General features: G+C 38.9%; 1 protein-coding gene across 3 annotated transcripts in view; it reads left to right on the top strand.

Annotated features, from left to right (window-relative positions):
• Nucleotides 1-22656, top strand: part of F2KP (fructose-2,6-bisphosphatase) — an 84830-nt gene that overhangs the window by 45443 nt on the left and 16731 nt on the right. For all 3 annotated transcript variants that reach the window (XM_089168767.1, XM_089168779.1, XM_089168772.1), the window contains 10 exons: nt 1390-1599; nt 1703-1798; nt 2055-2153; nt 2250-2279; nt 2814-2867; nt 8895-8948; nt 9024-9101; nt 9402-9493; nt 9593-9650; nt 21145-21219. In XM_089168767.1, the coding sequence (XP_089024893.1) occupies nt 1390-1599; nt 1703-1798; nt 2055-2153; nt 2250-2279; nt 2814-2867; nt 8895-8948; nt 9024-9101; nt 9402-9493; nt 9593-9650; nt 21145-21219 (846 nt within the window). The remainder of the gene's footprint in view (nt 1-1389; nt 1600-1702; nt 1799-2054; nt 2154-2249; nt 2280-2813; nt 2868-8894; nt 8949-9023; nt 9102-9401; nt 9494-9592; nt 9651-21144; nt 21220-22656) is intronic.

Below are 22656 nucleotides of genomic sequence, written 5' to 3'. Positions count from 1 at the left end.
CTTTGGAGGTTCTCTCCCACCTCCTCCAATCCAAGACGGATCAGCTCCTTATTTCTCCCATTCCAAATGTAAATCCTTCAATCTCCACTTATCTTGCCTTCGTTGATGACCTCATGATTTTCTCCAAAGCTGATTACAGCTCCATCTCCTCCATTATCTCTGCCCGGTCCATCTTTGAATCCATCTCTGGTCATAATGTCAATCTTGACAAATCTACTCTTTTCCTTTCGGGGGTGTCTGATCCTTTGCGCTCTAATCTCCTGAATCTCTTTGGATTCAAGCCGGATCCTTTCCTGTTTTCTCCCTTGGCTTTCCTCTTATCCTTGGCAGGCTTTCTCGCCATCACTGTTCCCTCATGTTGGATCACATCCATAAGAAAGCCGGCTCCTCTCCTTCTCTGGTAGGGAACAACCACTTGAGAGTTAAAGGGTTCATAGATGCTAATTGGGCTGTATCCATCTCTCATAGAAAATCTACATTTGGCTAGTGCACATTTATGGGTGTTAACTTAGTCTCATGGTGAAGTACGAAATACTTTGTGGGTGCCAGATCTAGTACAAAGGTAGAATTCAGGGCTATGGCCCATTGGATATGTATACTCTCATGGTTGAAGCTGATTCAAGAGTTGGGCTTTGATACTGAAGCATCCATGATGCTTTATTGTGACAACAAAGCTGCCATAGTATAGCTCATAATCTTGTGCAACATGATAGAACAAAGCATTTGAGGTAGATAAACACTTCATCAAAGAGAAGATTGATTCGGTTCAAACTCCTTATGCAAGGACTAGTGATTAGTTAGCTGACATCTTCACAAGGTTTGTATACCTCGTCTGTTCAACACTCTTTCTAGAAAGCTGAGAATGTATGGCATCTCCAGCTTAGGGGAGAGTGCTAGAGTAGTTGGAACTCTTACGGGTATTTTAGACACGTGCCTATTATATTATAACGTGGGGTGATATGTTACTTTCTTTTTTAGTTTTATCTTGTTTAGCTATATTATACTAGCATAAGGGGGCAAGGATGTAATTTTCCTTTTCTTGTTTAATGATCAGTGTGTGAATATGCTGTGTAGAGACACAAAACACAACATTCCACCATTCTCTCTTCTTCTCCTGCATCTCCTAAACCTTCAACCAACATTAATTTTCCTTGTTCATTGTATTTGATAACCGGCAACTCAAAAATTATGGTGCATCTATAAATGGTATTGCTATTCAAATGGCATCCTCATGTAAGATATCAAATCTGGTAATAGATTGATGGGTTGGTAATCTTTATTTTTCCCATTTCCATATTTTCCTTTTTCTTTCTGTGTCTTTTGCCATGTTTTATGAGTTGATTTAGTCATTATGGATTGACTGAAATTACTATTTGGTCTTTTTCTTAGGAAATGGAAGTCATCATTCCAGATCCTTCCAAATTTTATTCTCCTTCTGGTGTGGTTGAGTCAAAGTCAGTAGGAACATTTTCACCCATGCAAAAGCAGGAGGGTCACAGGGGCCTCTTTGTGGATAGGGGCGTGGGATCTCCAAGGCTAGTTAAATCAGCTAGTCAAATGACTTTCACTATGGATCTGAACTTGGGTTCCGAAACCAAGGTATGTATGATACTGCAAATTTCCTTCCTTTTCCTGCTGATTACTGTTCATGACAGTTTAATTTGGTGATGTTCCAATGTTATTTCCTGTTTCTAATTGTCAGAATGCAATGCCAGCAGCTGCTGGAGCCGTTGCAGCTGGAGCTGTTGCTGATCAGATGCTTGGATCTAAGGAGCATAGACATCTGGCGATTGTTCTGGTATGTTACAATTTGTGGATGATTATTCTTGCTGAATTTTCACCTATTTTTGGTTATTAATTAGGTGGAACTAGATTGTATGGTGTCAAGTCCCTGTTGGGGTTACTTCAATGGGTTTGAGAAACAGCTACTTTGGGTTTTATTTTTCTCATCCTTCATGGTGTATTTTCTATATTCACCGAGCTAAACATTGTGGGAACTTGGCCATGGTGACTCTTCTCTAAAAGGTGTTCCTGAGAAATTGCTAATGTTTTAGGTTGGATTACCAGCCCGAGGCAAGACATTTACTGCTGCAAAACTTACGAGGTATCTCCGCTGGTTGGGTCACGATACTAAACACTTTAATGTTGGGAAGGTGATTTTCCCTCTTCGTACCAGGCTTTTGTTTTCTCCATAGTAGTCATGTTAACCATAATGATATCTAATGAGATACAAATCTTGGTTGTGACAGTATCGTCGCCTCAAGCATGGAACAAATCAGGTATACCAAAGTATCTGAAACTGTTGGAAATATCTGTATAACTTCCATAGTTACATTTCATATGTAATTTTTAGTAGTTTGCATTCTTCTTACATTTCTTTGGGGACATCTCATAAGAAATTGACTTTTCCTATTCCTGCTAGAGAAGTTTGGGACTTTGTGGTTTTTGTTTCATAAAGCCAAGTGAAATTTCAAATACCCCTCATGGGGTTTCTTTGTCAAGCTACCGTTGCATGGGCTTTGAGTATATTAGTAAATCTGAAAAGTGTAACTTCCCCAAGTGCATAAATTTAGAGCAGGCATTGAGAAACCTGTCTTGACTGGAGGAGAGGTACTGCTGTGTGTAAGAAAATTCTTACTATGCATAAAAGAAAATGCGGTTTCTTTTTAAAAATAATATTGCCTTCTGGCTTTGGTTCATTTTTCATTTGACTAGTGTTTTTCTTTTCTTGATCAATTAAAAGAGTATTCTCATTGTATTGCCATGCTCTCTGTAGATGAGAAACTTAAAAAAACTGAACTTTTTTGGTGCAGTCTGCTGATTTTTTTCGAGCTGACAATACAGAAGGCATAGAGGCCCGCAATGAGGTGAATTTACTCCAAATTATCCTAAAGTGTATTTGTATCTGTCTATCAGTGGGCGCAAGTATTTAAAAACTCTGTTTATGTTGCTGAAAAATGAGAATAAATCTGGGCACAGGTTGCAAAATGAGGTGACATTTCTTAGCGTTTGCCAACTGAATAGAGGTTTTAGTGAAGGTCTTCTGTCTTTGGCCAAACCAAGTAAAAGTCCATTTTTATTTTTTACTTTTTTGGAATAACATATTCTAACAGTGTTATGGACCTCTCCAGACCCTGCGGTGGCTCTGATGTAGCCTTAATTTGATTGAGGGTGAAGATCTTAAAATCAGAACCACCTCTAGAAAATTATAGGTTTTGGGTTTGTGAAATCCAAAATCTAGGGCTCTAGGGTCTGCAGATGGAATTCAAGGCTGGGTTTGTAACTTTGTATTGAAATCTAATTGGCTTCTCTCTCTCTCTCTCTCTTCCCTGGGGGACGGGCTGCTCGCCAAAAATTGTCAAAACTGATGGTTGGAATGTGAGATCTGAAAATTGGATCTTCTTGGGAATAACTAGCGAAAGCCAAATTTTATGGTTTTAGCCGTTCAGAACACAATCAAATTCAAATGGTAGGAGGGTATGGGAATGATATGGTCCAAATATTGAAGGATTCTAATGGTTGCAGGCGAAGTAATTGTAGAATTGCCAAAGTTCATGGTGGTTAGATGGAGCAGCAAGGTAGACTGAGTAGAGGTTGTGATATGGAGGTGTTGTGGGTTGATTTTTAATGAATTGTAATACTGAATTTGGGCTGTAGCTGGATATCTATGAATGGAGGGCTTCCATAAATGAAAATGGAAACTAAAGGGGGAAAGAAAGGAGATGGAGGGAGGAAGCCTGTTTACACGGCCAAGAAGGGGCTTTAGATATTACTTGCTAAGTTCCCACTTTCAGCAACTTGGATATGACTTACCAAGAATCCACTTGTATGTTACTCACCAAATCAGTTTGGATGTGACACACCAAACCAGTCTCATGATGGAGAAGAAGGTAGCTATTCAACAGCTTTTGCAATCAACAAAATTTACCAATACAAATCTATTATGTTTTTCCACTGTTGGGGTGTCTAAATAGGGCTTAAAAAATAGGCTTCTATTTTATGTAGGACAGAATGGCTATTCAGTGGATGGAGGAGTCCTCTGGCGCAGGCCAATCAAAAGGAGACTATAGAAAAGGATCAGTCACCTACGTATGGAGTACAGAGGGATGACCAGTAGCCATTGATCAACTCCAGACTCCGGGAGGCAATTCATGAGATGCAGGCAACTATTATTGATCAGAGAAGTGGCAATTCAATCAGATGTCATTCCATAATGATAGGTGGGGATTTGACAAGATATTATCCTGTAATGAATTTTCTCTCTGGTTTGAACCGGGGTAAACATTCAAGGTTCTGAAGGGTCCTTGGACACTCACGCTCCTAATAAGGAGTGGAAAGGGCAGTGTTCATTGATAAACAGACCGCCTCTTCAAGAAAACCCTTTTCTTGGGAGGGACCAAGGATGGGTGCATGAGCGAGCAGCACGAAAGCTAGAAAAAGGCATTGGGACTAAGAGCAGGAGAGAGGCCAAAGCACAAGCGGTGGCTGAGATAAATGGAGAGCCAACCCAAATAGCTTCTTCAGCTGCAGCAAGGCTGAAGTATAGGCACAGTTTGGGGGTAGCAGAAACTCTTGTTCTGTTGGTTTTCTCATTTTATGTCATCACTAGTATAATTATATCACTTGTGTTGCTATGCATTTTATGTTGTATTTAGTGTAATTATGTACCCCATTTAGTTGGGATAAGGCTGAGCTACTGCTGCTGCTGTTGTTATTGTCTTATTACTAAAATATTATAGATGTTGTACACCTAGAGTGCCGCTTCAATGTCTTCGGTTGCGTAGTTGCCTTAACAACTATGGTTTTTGTTATTGGTTCCCCAGTTTTTTTTTTTTTTTCCTTCTTCTGGTGAACAAAGTTCATTACTAAAACCTCAAATATATATATATATTTTTTTTGGGGGGGGGGGGGTTGGAACCTATACTAAGGAACCATCTAAACCTGCTGTAAAAAGTTAGGCTAAGAGCCTAAAAGCACCCCCTAGGAATCAACAACATGCCTGTGCCTATGAGAGTCTAGAAGAATGCCATGGCGAAAAAAAATGAAGCTTGGAGCTGACATTGAAGAAGGTGGTTTTCCAAATCGAGTCAAAAGAGTCGGAAGTGGAAGTTTATCTACAAAGCTTATGTGAGATGGTGACCTTAAATGCCCTTGCTGGCTGCTTCATAGTTGGAGCTGCAAAAAAAAATACTAGCCAACTAAAGCCACTCTTGAGCAAAGGGTAAAGCACTCCTAACGCAGGCACAATTAAATGCAAATTTTTTCTACCAATAGGAGAGGTGAACAAGCAACTGAAGATCATGTGGATCAATTGGAGAAGGTATGTCTGATTGAGTTGGGGAGAGAGTGGTAGGCTTTGCTTGCTTCTTATTCTTCTTTCAAGTACAAGCAAAAACCTTTAGAGGGGACTGTAATGGAGCTTGATATTGCTCCCCTTGGATAATAGGCTCCTAAACTTGAGCCAATGGCTACTGCTCCAGTCAAGTCAGACTCTCTTCAAATACTGCATCATCAACTGGAATGTCTAAAGGAATCTCCATAGGAGGAATTAAAAACAGAACTTCGTTACTAGACTTGTGCTCTCCTTGAAGAGGTATGGCAGAGGAGTAAAAAGGAACATTATCCTGAAGGACCACATCCATAGTAATAAACATCTTATGAGAAGGTGGTTGATGACACTAATAGCCTTTTTGAGTAGTAGAGCACCTAAAAAATATACAGTGAAGCCTATGAGGATCAGACTTGCCAGTAACATGATTCCGAGTAGAACTAATGCACCCAAATCACCTTGGGTGGAAACTATAAAGGAAGCAGAACCCAATGAAAGATCAAGGGGGTAGCTTTGGTCTAACACATGGAAAAGTATCTGATTAATGAGATTGCTGGTAGAGGTACTGCATCACCCCAGAAGTGAGTAGGAACATTCATGGGAAACATAAGGAAGCTGGCTACCTCCAGATGTCGATTCTCGCATTCAGCTACGCCATTCTGAGCAGGTTTATCCACACAACTAGTCTGATGAATAATTCCATAAGCAGTAAGACAAGACTGTAATGTTCCCAACTTTGTGCTCCCATTGCTAGACCTAAGATTCTTAAATGTTTGCATCAAACGAAATCTTCACCATATTATCCAAAGTTTGAAAAGTGAAAACAAGTGGAAGTGTTACTCTTTTGCTGAAGTAATACACCCATGTGGTTCTAGTAAAGCATCAATAAAATTGACGAACTATCTAAACCAAGATGAGGAAACATATTGACAAGGGCTCCATATATTTGAATGGATGATAGCTTAGTTGGGGCTCTACTGAGATAAAGAGGTGGCTATGGTTGTTCGCAGTGCATTTCTCAGCAGAAAGGAGAGAGAAATGGCAGTGGCTGGTGGTGGTGTTGTTTGAACCTTATACATTCTCGACATCAGATCCTGAAATCGTTCGTTTTGGTACACCATGAAGAACTTTTCCGGAGCATGGTCAAAGATCTCACGAGACCTCCTTTTTTTGGTCAAACGAGTTAAGATATGAGTCAATGCTAGATTTTCCTCTAACTTGACCGAGATCTCGGGTGAGTTTAGATCTTGGTTTGACCTGAGATCTCAGTCCAATCCAGGCCCTTTTAACCTATTTTTCTTGAATTGAGGCTAGATCTTATCTTACCTTGACTCTCTCTCGCTCCTTCCACCCCTAAATCTCGACAATAAGCTGCAAAGGGTGATTTTGGCAAGAGTTTTCGCCTAATTCTTGCCAGATATTCACCTGCAACACTCCTAAGCAATATTTAGGACATCTGCATCAACAAAACAAGATCAATCAAGGCCATTTGAAGGAGTTCTTCAAGCAACACGGAGTCCTTATGGATCCACGGAGACTGTAACCAAGGTTTGAAATTTTGCCCATTTTGGTACTTACCAAGATGACCGAAATTCTAAAATTTCAGCGATATTTGCTGAAATTTTGGAATTTTTTTTTGTTTAAGATTTCGACTTTTAAGTTTTGGTGGGTTTTTGGGGTCCTTCTGCCCTAGTTTTCGATGTCCAACCTAATTTAAGGCCAATAAACACATTGGGGGTGTTATTTTTGTAACACTTTGTCATGCACTTTGTAAAATCTAGTTTGGAGAAGATTTCAAAATTAAAACCATACCATCCAACAACATTCTATCATGCATTGAAAAAAATATAGTTTGGAGAAGAATGGTTACCTATGAGATGAAAAACTCTTTAAGATTTGAGTGAAATGCCGCTTGATCCATGTGATGCATGCGTTTGCTGGTAGGAACCATGGAAGAACAAGTGGTAGATGTCGAAGATCGACCTAAATAGGGGCAATAATCAATCAAGAAATGCGAGAGAAGCTATGGATTAGAAGGTCAAAATTGTGCACATATGAGCAAAATTTAGACTGAAAGATGGCTTTTATAGGCGAGATTTTAGGCGAAATTAGCTATGAAATCTTGCAAGATTTCGGTTTTGTTGGTTATCGAAATGCCGGAATTTTGCTGAGTTTAACTTTGGTTGTAACTATTGTAGTAAAGTCCTAATTGGAGGCACAATGAGGTTTGAGCAACACTTGGTTGGAAATTGTAAGGATACACCTGAGTGCCCTGTTGTCCCTAATTTTGTGAGGGATGATATTCTTGATCACCTCATCAAGTTCGCTGAACGACATAGAGCCGCTGGTAGAGGATTTGCAGGGCGTGCTTCTGGTACTAGTTGAGTTGGGCCTTGATTGATTTGATCTCACCTTCTATTATGAACTTATCATGAATCCATGATTGTATTATTGTGTTCTCAAGAGTTGAGAATGATGATGTTGTATTGTACTCGTATGGATGGAATTCTAAACAAATTAAATTATTTGATGTTTCTTATCACTTGATTTTCATTCATATGTCCTAATGGTTCAATATTTCATGTTTTTTAACCTTGTATGCTCATTCCTACAGCATTTCAGTTTCAAACTTAGGTTCAAGTTAAAACGAAGACATATGATTGTTTTCTCACAAATCTAAGGCCACCAAGGTGTTTAGAAGGCCTAAAATAGGCAAAATGCTAACCTTGAGCCCTACTTGACCCTTAAAACTCCCTGAGATGGGCCCTTGAGACTTACAATATTTCTCGCGGAATCTCGGTTTTTCACTTTTTCTCAAGGCCAAGATTTCCCTCAAGAGCGAGATCTTGAACCTTGTTTCGGAGCTTGTATCAATATGACACGACCCAAATTTATTTATAATAAGAGATGAGTACAAGGAAAACATAATATCTGATGTGGATATTATAGAGTAGTATCTTATGGACAAGACTACCCTCATGATGACCCTCACACATAGATTTGTGGATTCAAGTATGAAAGAGTTCAATCCTTCATGCTTGGTGCATGCTCAAGAATGCATTCCTAAGGTGTAAATCCCTTCTAATGCACTTCTTTGATATGTTTCTGGACTTCTTTTAATGCCTCATTTTGAGGCACACTTCTAAATGTAACCCTTTGACTTGCATACACTTTCACAACGTTCTTAACATGATAGATTTTCCCCAAAGTCTTTAGTGCTTACATTGACTATGCGTTCATCTTTTCCTGAACAATTCAGGTAAACACTCTGATCATGCAAGCTGTTTAGGAAAGGGCTTGACAATGGTAGTGGTAAACTAAGAGATGGGTTAAGCTCTCTAGTATATAATTGGGGTTCTTCACTTGTAGTAGTATAGAAGCTTTAGGAAGACATTGGTTTTGTATTATGTCTCAGATGATTTATATTTCCCTAAGGTCTCCTTTCATCCTTATTTAGGTTTTAGTTTGCTAAATAGTCTTAGGTAATTGCTGTAGTTTCAATACTTTTGTGCCTAATTAATGTTTTCTGCTTTGCGCATAGTCTTAATATATCAAATGCCACTAGGTAGCAGCTTTGGCAATGGAAGATATGATATCCTGGATGCAAGAAGGTGGCCAGGTAAAGCGCTATTATGTTTAACTTTGTGATGATTATTGTAATCTTTTGTTCTTACTTACTCTGATTGGGTTGTAGGTTGGAATATTTGATGCCACAAACAGTACCAAGTCACGGAGGAATATGCTGATGAAGATGGCTGAAGGGAATTGCAAGGTAGCATATCATCTCAGAAATTTCCAAGGATGTTATGGGGCGTTGCCTTTTCTCCAGACAGATGGTTCTGTCTAAAATTCAGCAGGGTTCAAAAACATTTAACTTCTCTTTCCCTTGCTTTATAAGTTGGTTAAACTTTCAAAATAGCCAGTAATCAGATACAGAATATTTTTCAGTCTATAGACTTCAGAATCCTGAACAGCTGCACATTAAAAGTTTTTGAATTAACATGAAAAGGGGAAACAGGCTTTTATTTTTCTAACTTCAAACTAATTACATTTTTTTATTCTCTTCAAACAGATTATATTTTTGGAGACAATATGCAATGACGAGCGCATTATTGAAAGAAATATACGCCTTAAAATTCAACAAAGTCCTGACTATGCTGAAGAGTGAGTATGGTGCCATTGCCTTTGCTCTTCTGGGATATATCCATTGTTATCTTGGTTAATATCTTCATACATAGACAAAGTGTTTATTGTTTTTTGCAGGCCTGATTTTGAAGCTGGACTGCGAGACTTCAAAGCACGACTGGAAAATTATGAGAAGGTGACTATCTCACAAATTATTAGTGATACTATTGAGAAACACAATGTTGGTAGAATGGCTTGAATTGATCAGTGTGATCTCAAGCCTAATATTTATAATAAAGTGGAAAGAACCCTATTACATAAATACTAAAATACCCTTGCTTTGGTAAGAGGAAATAGAAATTTACATGAACAAAAACTCTAATAGAGTTGAACTCCTAGTAGAACTCAACCAACACTCCCCCCTCAAGTTGAGGCATAGATATTAGTCATGCTCAACTTGCCTACAATTGGAAGGAGATCTCCTTCCTTTAAACCCTTAGTGAAAATATCTGCCACTTGGTCTCCAGACCTCACAAAAGACATGCAGATGAGCCCTTGTTCCATCTTTCCTTTGACAAAAAACCTGTCCAATGTGCTTAGTTCGATCATGTTGCCCAGGATTATTGGCAATACTAATAGCAGCCTTGTTGTCACAATATAGCATTATAGGGTTTGGAACTTGGAATTTAATATCTTCTAGCAAGCCTTTCAACCATAGGAGCTCACAAACTCCACAAACCATAACTCTATATTCAACTTCGATACTGGATAAAGCTACCACATTTTGTTTCTTACTTCTCCAAGTAACTAGATTACCTCCAACAAAGGTACAATAATTTTCCCTGAATTGACCTCTTGTTAGGAGATCCAGCCTAGTCTACATCAGTGTATGCTTCTACTCTTAGATTATTAGTGGGGGACAAAAGTATTCTTTTTCCAGGAGTTCCCTTTAAATACTGCAATATTCTGGTAACAGTCTTCATATGAGCTAAATATGGATCATGCATGAACTGGTTCACTATCCCACGGTATAAGCGATGTTTGGCCTGGTGTGGGACAAGTAAATAAGCTTCCTTACCAACCTTTGGTATCTTCCTTTGTCCACAGGTTCTCCCTCTTTTTCCTTTAGTTTAGCTTCAGCTTCAATAGGGGTATCAACTGCCTTACACCCCAACATTCCCACTTCTGATAATAAATCTAGGACATACTTTCTTTGGGATAGGAATATACCCTTCTTTGATCGAGCCACCTCAATCCCTAAGAAGTATTGTAACTTCCCTATATCTTTAATCTCAAACACTCTGCCAAGAAAGTCCTTCAACCTTTGAATTTCTTCACCATCATTCCTTGTGATGACAATATCGTCCACATAAACAATGAGAAATGTGATATTAGTTCCTGACTTCTTGACAAATAGTGTATGATCAGCATTGCTTTGCTTGTACCCAATAGAAGTCATTGCCTTCAAGAAGCGTCCAAACCAACATCTAGGAGACTGTTTTAACCCATAAATTGACCTCTTCAACCGATAAACATTCCGTACAGTATTGTCTTCGGAGAAATCATGTGGGATTTCCATATAGACTTCTTCCTCTAACTCCCTATGTAAGAAGGCATTCTTTACGTCTAGTTGATGCAAGTTCCAATCTTTGTTCACAGCTATAGACAACAAAACTTTGACAGTGTTCAGTTTCGCAAAAGGGGCAAAAGTCTCCTGATAATCAATCCCATAAGGCTGAGTAAACCCCCTTGCAACTAGTCTAGCCTTCATCATGTTGACTGATCCATCCATATTTTGCTTAACCACAAACACCCATTTGCAGCCCACGGGTTTTTTTCCTGGAGGAATTGAAGAATTGTAATCAGCTCCCAAGTATCACTTTTCTTAATTGTCTGCATTTCCTCTACCATAGTTGCCTTCCCTCTTATCAGCATGGGCTTCCTGCCAACTTTTAGGAACAGATATAAATGATAGAGAGGATACAAAAGCACGGTAAGAGTCAGACAAAGAGTCATAAGAAACATATTTAGCTATGGGATGCTGAGTACAAGATCTGACTCCTTTTTTAACAGCAACACGAAGATCAGAAGAAGATACTTTAGGGGGAACAGTAGAATTTGATCCTGTAGCAAGAGACTGAAGTGGTAATGTGTCACCTTTCTCCACCTTCTTTAGTCAGTTCTAATTCTTCCTCTGATAAGTCTGCACCTCCTTATTCTGGTCAATCTGGTTTTGAAAGACCTTAATAGTGTGCCTCACAGGAGTGGTCTCCCCCTGACCGGGTTTTTCACATGGTTCAAGAAACGGAGGGGGAGAATTAGAGTCCTCAGGTATACTGGTCGAAGTCTCCCCCTGGTCGGGAAACACTTCTTGAACTCCTAAGTTGTGTTATGGTGTTGTGATAGAAAGGTCTAGAGTTGGAAAGAACACCTCTTCTCTTGAACTCTCCCCTTGGAGAGGTGTATAGTAAGGCAAGACTTATTAAAAATTACATTTGTGGAGACAATGGTTTTCCTGGAAGGAGGATGATCACATTTGTACTCTTTTTGAGTAGCAGATTACCCCAGAAAAATGCAACATAGGCCACGAGGAGCTAGCTTACTTTGGTGGGCTGTAATTTTGGCATAACACTCACGTCCAAAAACCTTTGGGAGAATAACAAAAGAAGGGGCTTCTTGGAGAAGCTTGTTAGGACATTTAAAACCAAGTATCCTATTGGGCATCCTATTCATAAGGTAAGAGGTAGTGAATATAACATCACTCCAGTATTGGTTAGGGACATTCATAGCAATCATAAGTGAATGGGCTATCTCTAAAAGATGCCGATTCTTCCTTTCGGCAACCCCATTTTAGGCAGTTGTATTAACACAACTGGTTTGACGTATTATGCCAGAGTCAAAGAGATATCTCTGAAATTCACCGTCAATATACTCTGTGCCATTGTCACTGCGAAGGATCTTCACAGTGACATTACATTGAGTTTTAATCATATTATGAAAATCACGAAAACATAAAAAAACCTCATTTTTGTATGTTAAAAGATAAATCCATGTAGAACAAGAGTGACAATCAATAAAAGTAACAAAGTACCTATGGTCAGTAATAGACACACGTTGGCAAGGGCCCCATACATCAGTATGAATTAGTCTAAAAGGAATAGATTTTCTATTATGAAGAGAAGGTAAATAAGTAGAACGAGTTTGCTTCGCAAAAATGTAGGCTTCACAAAAAAATTCATCATTTTTACAAGAAGAAACTAAATCATAATTTCTTAAGAGTTCCTAGAGGGGGGGTGATCTAGCCTACGGTGCCATTGATGAAGATCTAACATTACCGAATGGATCGATTAGAAGATGTAGTCAGAGCAGAAGTAGATCCTCCAATTGGCTCCAACAGATAAAATCCATTCTCTAGTTTACCACGTCCAATCTCCTTCCCCGTTACTAGATCCTGGAAGACATAGTAAGATGGGAAAAAAATCACTTTACAATAAAGTCATGTGTAATACTATTGATAGAGAGCAAGTTAGTAGAGAATGAGGAAACGTGTAAAACTTTAGATAAAGAAAGTGATGGAGAATGCTGAATGGTCCCTTCTCTAGCAATGAAAGAATAGGAGCCATCATCAATTTTGAACTTTATCTTTTCCGGAAGTTGGAGCATAATGTAAAAAAAATAGAGGATGAACCTGTTATATGATCTGTGGATTCTGTATCAATGATCCAGGGAGCAAAAACTGAAGAAACATGGAAGCTTGTAAAAGTTTTACTTGAAGTAGCAAGGTAGGAGTTGGTATGGATAGTGGAGGAAGCAGTAGTTAAGGTTGTATTGGTAGTAAAAGACTACAGAATACGTCGTAGAATAGCTAACTCCTGTGAAAAACCAATGTCCGTAGAGGGTGTTGTGGAAATCGTCTAAAAAAGATTAGCCTTTGGTTTTCCCCTTCTTTGTGCCCTTTTTTGCTCAAAATCAGCAGGTTTCCCATGGAGCTTCCAACAATTGGCTTTGGTATGATATGGTTTGTGATAGTGCTCACATTTGACATTGTCCTTAGCCGAATCTGATTTAGTGCTAATAGACTGTAAGGCTGATTTCTCCACAATAGGAGCATGAAGCATAGCTAATCGACAACTTTCCTCATATTGAACAATGTCATAAGATTGTTCTAGTGTAGGAAAGGGAGAACGACTTAATACTTGCACTCTGATTTGATCGTACTCCACATTCAAACCTGCCAAGAAGTCATATACCTGGATCTTATCAACGTGCTTCCTATAATTAGCCACATCATTTGGATTAGTGGGGTGATAATCTTTATAATGATCCAACTCCTGCCAAAGAGATTGCAACTCAGCATAGTATTAGGCCACAGTCAATTCCTTTTGGGTAGTCTCATGAAGCTTCTTCCGTAGCTCATAAACTTGTGCATCGTTCTCCAATTGTCCATATGTTTCAGTAGTAGTCTTCTAGATTTGGGCTACCGTATCAAGTAATAGGTATCCACAAACAATATTTGGATTCATGGAATTCAAAAGGAATGGCATAATAAGAGAGTCATTCGAGATCCATTTATCCTGTGAAACACCTGTGGTGGTAGGTTTGATAGTGGCGTCTGTAATGTGTCCAACAAGTCCTCTTCCAGCAATAGTTAGGCAAGCAGATCGAGACCAGATTAAATAATTTGTTCCATCAAATCTTACTGAAAGAGGATGAAGAGTGGGGTAATGTTCTTTAGTCTTCACTCTTTCAAAATAACTGAAACATCGCAGAATTCAATAGCCGAACCACTCAATCAAATCTAGGGAATGATAGGATTCAAAAAGTGCATATAAGGAACACCATGTATTTTTTTTTAAATGGAATTATGGAAAATTACAAATAAGCCCTTAAAATGTGAATTTGCAAATAGGTCCCTAAAAATATGCAAATTCACAAATGGGTTCCTTAAAATATGCAAATTTACAATTAGGTCCTTGTAAATATGCAAATTTACAATTAGATCCATGAAAATATGCAAATTTGCAGGCCCTAAAACATCAATATTTTTTCTTTCTTTTTTTGGGCTAATAGAACCGTAGGTTAGGAGGGAAAAAACCAAAATTTGGTTCGGTTAAAGTTGGGTTGGTCTGGTCCATATTAATTCAAGGGTTGAATAGGTTTTTTTTCTTCTAATTCAAAGAAAAAAAATCAGAAGAAGACGACGGAAGAAAGAGAAGGGCGGAGATGGGTTCAATTGTGGGCGATAGGCTTCTGTGATGACTGCGTTGGCTTTTAGGACTGGGTTCGAGTGTGGGAGATAGGAAGAGAAAGGCAGAGCAGTTGATGAAGAAGATGAGGTTGCAGCGGATGGTTTTGGCGACGGAGCAGTTGCAGTGGCGGGGAGGTAGGTCTTCGTCAGCGAGAGAGATTTTTGCTTTTTTTTTCTTTCTTTCTCTTCCCTAATCAAACTTAGGCTCTGATACCATGTTAAGAAACACAATGTTGGTAGAATGGCTTGAATTGATTAGTGTGATCTCAAGCCCTCTATTTATAATAAAATGGAAAGAACACTATTACATAAATACCCTTACTTGGGTAATAAGAAATTGAAATTTACATGAACAAAAACTCTAATAGAATTGAACTCCTAGTAGAATTCAACCAACAGATACATTGGGGTTTTTTTTTGGGGGGGGGGGGGGGTCTGCCTCCGGGCGGAGATCTCGCCACTCAGAAATACCGAGATCTCGACCGAGATGGCGAGATCTCGGTCGAGATATGCCAGAAAATTGGCGGTAGTCTCGGTAGCCCATTTCGGTGAGTTTTAGGGCTCTGGTTGGGCTGAAACTTGGTATTTAGCCTATTTAAGGCCTTTTGAACACATTGGTGGCCTTAGATTTGTGAGAAAATAACCCTAACTATGTCTCCTACGTCGACCCTATGTGTAAAACCGAAATTCTGTGTAATGCAAAGTTAGAGTCTTAGAGAATAGAGATTATAGATATAGAGTTAGAGTCTTAGAGAGTTAGAGACAACATGTAATGTAATTATGTAAAGATATCAAGTAATTCAAGACTTCAAGTTAATGAGTTATCATTTATCAACCATCAAGTATCAAATACAAATATATAATAACATTACACATCAAGTATTCAAGAATCAAGTCAACAAGTGATCAAAGTTCAAACTTCAAACTATCAAAGATTCAAAGTAATAAATTGTTAAACACTTAAATGTCTTCAAAATTTTACAACCATAACTCCATAAGAATTAAGAAGATTACAACTTACAACTTACAAGTTACAAGACTAAGAGTATCACTCAACATTCCGCATCAATTGATTCTGAACGGTGGCCACATATGACTCCCAAGTCAATTGATCACTGAAGTATGTCACATATCGGTTTATATGATCATTATATGTTTGCATGTCAGAATACTGGAGGAATAGCAGTCTGGGATAACCGTCAATCGTGGGTGGGTGAAAGAGCCATTGTTGTTGTTGTTGTTCATATAGTTGTTGAGTATTTGGGTACGGGTTTCTAAACCACTCATTTAACAACCCACCTTCACTCCCATATGCATACTCTCCAGGTGAAGGGTCTTGAGGAATAGTATGACCTCCATAAGAAGAATACCCACTGTAATCTGACCCGGTCTTTGTGATCCCCGTATTGGTACCCCGATGACAGGCTCTGCTGTTGTGAATCACTCTGATCTAGGCTCATGCTTCCCATGTTCAATTCAAGATCATGCATGCTCGCATCATCATTCGGTTGCCCCTGCCCTTGCTTTGATCTGCTCTTCCGACTCCTACTATAAGTCCGAGAGATAGGGGAACTGTGGCTCACATGTGTCGGATGACTCGGACCTGGTGGAGGTGAGTCAGGTGACTCCCTTTGTTGACGCCGACTTCCACCGAAACACGACCAGCCTCGATCGCCTCCATGACTCGAACTCGATGTCTGATTTGGGCCACTTGGCCGTCTGGTATCATCGGCATCATCATCTGAATCCCCACTACTAGTTGTCACCTCAGTTGTTTGAAGTCGACCAGGTGGCTCCACAAATGGTACAGCTGATCCTTCTGATGCCGCTACAGCAGCCTGACCCTCATCAGAAGATAGGTGCTCAGCCACAGCATTTGGGCCCACAGCAGCAGCAATGGTAGGATCAGGCTGCCCTTCTGGCCCATCCAGCATTGGGCCACCTCGATCCCTAACCCACTGATATATGACATCATCTTCCTCATCTTCTGCGGGGGGCTCGTGGAATATATCAGTCAACTCAATCGGTTCACGATTGTCGTCATCTATATTATCTTGTATGTGCCCTACTCTCAATCTCATGTTGTAATGCACATACACCAAGTTCTCGAGCCTCTTACTCCCCAATCTGTTCCGTACCTTACTATGGATGAGCGAGAAGGTGCTCCAGTTCCTCTCGCAACCAGAGGATGAGCAAGTCTGTGAGAGTACTTTAATTGCTATGTCCCTGAGATTTGGCGCACTAATTCCATATAGAAACCACCAGTCAACTGCATAACCAAAAATAAGAATGCATTAGGCAAGCAAATCTTTATATTTATATAACTTATCAGTTATCATTTATAAAGTTATAGACTTATAGTCTATAGACTTATAGACTTAATGACTTATAGAGTAGTGAACTATTTACCAGGATCAGTTTTTTTCCTAGTTGCAACTGCAGAAGGCTTTCCAAAACTCCCAGAGGCATCCCTGAACTCCCTGATCTGTACACCAATTCTTCAATTATTGTATTATACTATTATCATGTATATGCTTAATGGCTAATGCACTAATGCAAGAAGTTGAAGAAACAATTGAATAAGTTCTCACCTCTCCATTAATTGTCCCTTGCATGATGGGATTTGACACAAGCTTCTCCACCACCTCTTGCACCGCAGTCATCAATTTTACATCTAGCCCCAGATCATTCTTGTAATGGTACTTTGGGTTGAGGTAGTAAGCTTGCATTGTGGAAATAAAAAATTTGGTTAATGACTTAGTGATTTGGTTGTTTACTAACTTACTTGTTTATAAATTATAAGTTATAAGTTATAACAAATAAAGAATTTAAATTAAAGTATACAACAAAAACTTAAAGACTTAAAAGTGACTCACCAGCCAAGTGCAAAGGATGCATCAAGTGCATCTCCCATCTATTATCGATGATCCTCTCGTAGGATTTGAAGGTGCTAGGGGCAGCAGCTCTAACCAACTCTTTCATTTGCTGGAGGGCAGCATATATGTGGGGCATTGTGGGCTTCTTCTCCGAATCCACCATCCTTAAAACAAACACAATAGGCTCTATAATGCCCAGTGTCCTATTCAGCTGCCTCCAAAAGGAATCATCGGCAATGGTTTGTTGGGCTAGTCTTGCATCGGGATGGCTAGATCCACGCCAACCAAACTACTCCTCACTTGCAAACATGTGCCGAAGACCCACCACTTTCTTCTGGAAGCTTTTCAGAGCTACATAGTTGGTGGCGAATCTAGTCAATCTAGGTCTGACTAGATCACCCTTACAGTGGTTCCTCATCATCTTCAGCACATAACCATGGTTATAAATAAAATTACTTACCCTTCTAGCCCTCTCAACCACAGTACTGATTGACTTTCTTTTCCCCAAGTCCTTCAACATAAGATCAATTGAATGAGCAGCACATGGTGTCCAAAAGAGGTGGATCCTGCTGCTCTTCTTCCTCATCAACATTTCACCAGCTTTTTTGAAGTTTGCACCATTATCTGTGACAATTTGGACAACATTCTTTGGCCCTACCTCGAGTACCACCTCCCTAAGAAGCTTGTAAAGGTAGTCAGCATCTTTGATCTTATCTGAGGCATCCACTGACTTGAGGAAGGATGTCTTTCCATTGCAGCTCACCATGAAATTAATGATGGACTGTCTAGTAGGACCAGTCCATCCATCAGCCATCACAGTAACACCATATGTACTCCATTGTTCTTTTAATGATTCAATGTATTCATCCACCTCTTGCTTTACCTTGGGTAAATATTTATTCATTACTTCCCAAGCTGTTGGGCCTTTAACCCCTACACCTGCCCTAGCAACTGCATTGATCATCCCCTGATAGTATGGTGTTTTGGCTACATTGGGTGCAATGTTGTTATAGAGCATGAATTTGCTGATTGATAACCTAGCTTCCTCCTCCTCCCTACTGCCTTCTCTACCTCCAGCAAACATATAGGGAATGCTTCTTTGATAGATGTCTTGTTGGTTGAAGAGGGAGGGGTCTTGGTCAAATGTGGAATCATAATGTGTAGTCTTCCTCCTCCTCCTTTCGGTCCTCTCAGTCTTAGTTCCCTGAAAACTATGTCTAGGTGGCATGGATGCCCCTGACCCCGAACCACCTGCTCCCCTTGTTTGTTCATATTGCCTCACACTATCAGCATGTAAGGACTGTCTGCTAGCTTCCATTGCAGCCTTCATCTGTCTCCATTCGGCTCGTGACTCAACACCCATAACCCTCCTCCTCTCTTCATCATCGCTTGATTCCTCATCAACATCAAGAGTAGGTCTAGATAGCACTATATCCTCAAATTCCCTTTGCTTTTGTGCCATCTCTTCCTTTTTTTGTTTCCCTCCCCTTAAAGTTGCTGCAATTGTTTTTTGGACTTCATAAGGAACCCTGGGACACTTGGCAACATCTTTATAACCACCAGCCAAATGTTGCTTTAATCTGGTTGAACCACCAGAATTCAAAGTCTTGAGGCAATACTTGCATCGGGATTTCTTCTTGTCAGCAGTCAGTGGATCCCCATGTTGCCAAGCAATGTCCTGAGTCCCACTACCAGTGCCGCCACTCCCACTAGTTGCCATTTAAGATTCAAATGTACAGCACTGAAAGTCTGAAATACATACATGAATATTCCCAAATAATCATTAGAATAATTTTTAGATACATAAAAACATGTAAAAACAATTTATAAAACAACAAAACACACACTTTGTTCTAAGATAACATATATACACTGCTCAAACAAACATGTTAGTATTTTTAAAATAAACTACATAATATGAGCATCATTTAAAAAAAAAAACAGATAAATTTTTAATAACATATTATTTTTTATAATTTTATGTAAAAATAATTTATAAAACAACAAAACACACACTTTGTTCTAAGATAACATATATACAATGCTCAATAAGACATGTTTGTATTTTTAAAATAAACTACATAATATAAGCATCATTTTAAAAAAAAAACAAGATAATTTTTTAATAAAATATTATTTTTCATAATTATTTTATTTAATTATTTAAATAAAAAAAATACAGCAAGCATGATAATCAAAATATTAATACATGAGATTGTAGCCCTCTAAATGCAGTTTAACATAAATAATAATCACATTCATATCATAAGTATTTATTTATAATCTTTAATTTTAATTTTTTAGATAATATATTTTTTAAATACGAAAATTCAAAAAAAAAATTAATAACAGAATTAAATTTTTTTTCCATGAAAGTGTAGATCTAAGCTTGAACATCAACATATATTTATATCACACTCATACAATCATTGTAGAACCTTGTATTTGAAAAAAATCAAATTTGGGGGAAAATCTTACATTTCTTGAAGATCCCTTGAAATATGCTTGAATCACTACAAATATGCTTCAATTTGTTGTTGTAGATGAGTTGATGATGTTGCTATGTTGAATCCCCAACAAATTCCGGCCAAATTCCGGCCAAAAATGAAGTTTTCCGGCCAAATATGGGCTTCCAGCGAGATAGAGGAGAGAGAGAGGCTCGAGAGAGGCGAGAGATGCCTCTCTCGAGCGAGATAGGGGCTTTAAAAAGCCCCTAAAGTGTGGAAAATCCTCCCGTTGGCGAGATCTCGCCGAGATATTGGCAAGATCTTGCGAGATGGGCGAGATCTCGAGCAAGATCTCGCAGATCTCGCCAGAGATCTCGTCTCGCCTTTCTAAAAAGGCGAGATATCGCGCCCCGCGAAACCCCCCAACATTTTTATCTTCTTTTTTTTTTTTTTTTTTTTGAAATTTTTTATTTTTTTTTTTATTAAAGAAGTTTTTCAAAAAAAATTTTTTTTTTTTTTTTTTGTTTTTTTTTTTTTTTCTTACTAATTAGTAACAGGAAGTGGGGTTTTGGTTTTTTTTAATAAAAATTTTGGTTTCAAAAAGGTAAATGGGCTATATTGAATACAATTCATATCTTTTCTCATCTTCCAAGTTCCAATTACGACAATCATAGAATTTAGTTACCCAATCGTTCTTTGGATTAGATATTGGTGCTGCTTAGATAGTGTGGCACTTGGTTTTATGAATGCAATTGAAGCCCAATGCCCGACATTCCCACTTGTGGATGGAAGAGTAAAGGACTGACTGATATGGAGAATGATAAGCATCAGGATATCCTTCCTCATAAACGGACAATTGTAAGAGACATAATTGGGTATGACAATAAAATGAGGCACCTCCTGGCTTTATTTGGTGCCTTATCAGATGTTCTATGTGCCATTGCTGTTGCTTATCTCAGAATGAGATTCGTAGGACGGCCATGTTTTCTGATTATCATGCAGAGTCTACGGAATTCTGAGTATCCCCTGGTAATTCTGTTTCATGTGATATTGCTGCATTTCTGTGTTTTGGTTTCATATGTACTAGTTGTCTAGCTCTAATATGTATGTTTTTGCCAGGTTTATGAACCAGTGGAAGAAGGGTCATACATCAAGATGATTGATATGGCTAGTGGACAAGGGGGGCAGATACAAGTAAGTTTGGCATATCCCTACACTGAAGGAAATTCTCTCTTGTTATCTTTAAGCAGGCATGGTCAGTCTTCATGTGCTATGGCTTTAACCAGTGATGTATTTCCTAAGTATTAATTGCATTTAGTTTTTGGATTGTCGTAAGGCTTGGGATTTAATGTTTTTGTCTGTGCTATGGCCTTTACCAGTAATGTATTTTCTAAATATTTCTTGCATTTAGTTTTTGGACTGTTGTATAGGCTTAGATTTTAATGTTTTCGTCTTGTGCATTGAAGCGGGTAGAAAAAACATCATATCTGTTTTGGGTGCCCTATAAGATTCCATGTACATAACTAGTCAGGATGCTGCTGATGGGATCTTTTCCTGCTCACCCTCTATGGCTGTGAACACCTTTCATAGAAGCTACCAATTTTGAATCAGATGACATGGCACCATCTAGTCTGCCCAACTAAGGGTCTATGCACTTAATCCTACCATATTTACATCCTCCATTAAACCAAAGGCTTAAAAATGGAATCTAAGCCGTATCTCAATATGATGAATTTTTAAGTGCTGTTTTTGCTACCATGTTGTGACAGGGAGGAGCTTAACTCTGCATATTTGTTGTTAGAGAAAAACTCACGAAATGCTCCTCAAAAGTCTGAATACTTTTCCGTTTTGTTTCTTTTTCTACGTGAGAATATGAGAATGCATTTTATGTTGCAATTCTATTGACAATACTACAGTTCCTCAGCTAAGCCATAGTTGGTTCCCCTTCTCTCCACGAATCACACCACCAGAAGTTGCCTTTGTATTTGCTAGCCTGACATCACTATGTAGAGTAACCATGTTTGCATTTGGTCTGAACCAGGAGCAAGTTCTTGGAATTCTGGTAATCCCACTAGATTGCTACTATCCAATTTTCTACAACGCAGCAATTTTCTGTGTTTTGTCCATATTTGACTTTCACATCCACAACAAGTGTTGCAATCAGTTGATCATTACTCGTGGTCTTATTTCTGAAGATTCTAAGATTTCTCTCCGTCCAAAGTTGATAAATAGAAGAACACATAGCAAGCTTCCCAATTGTTCCAATATTCTCGCCCTTCTCATTTGGTGATAAACCCAACGGGAAGCCCCTCATGTATTAGCTAGATACCTCCCATCCTTTGACCAATTTATAACGAGGTGCAGCTCCAGACAGTGCCCCGAAATTGCACTTAACAAATAGGTGATCATGGCTCTCCATCCCTGCCCAGCAAAAGCTGCAATGAGGTTGCACACTCATTGTTCTTTTGATCAGTTGGTGTCTTGTCAGCAATGCTTCTGTTAGGCATCTCCAAGCAGTGAAAAGGTGTTTTGGGATACATCCTGTGAACCATATAGCTTTCCATCAGTTTTTTTTTTTTTTTTATTTTTTTTTTTTGGAGTGCTGGGGGGGGGGGGGGTTGAGACTTTCCA

The sequence above is a fragment of the Hakea prostrata genome, chromosome 1 (genome assembly GCF_041222555.1).
Source record: "Hakea prostrata isolate BN-2017 chromosome 1, UWA_Hpros_2, whole genome shotgun sequence".
Classification (NCBI taxonomy): domain Eukaryota; kingdom Viridiplantae; phylum Streptophyta; class Magnoliopsida; order Proteales; family Proteaceae; genus Hakea; species Hakea prostrata.
The sequence above is the reverse complement of the archived record's forward strand: the minus strand, read 5'-3'. Positions and strand labels throughout refer to the sequence as shown.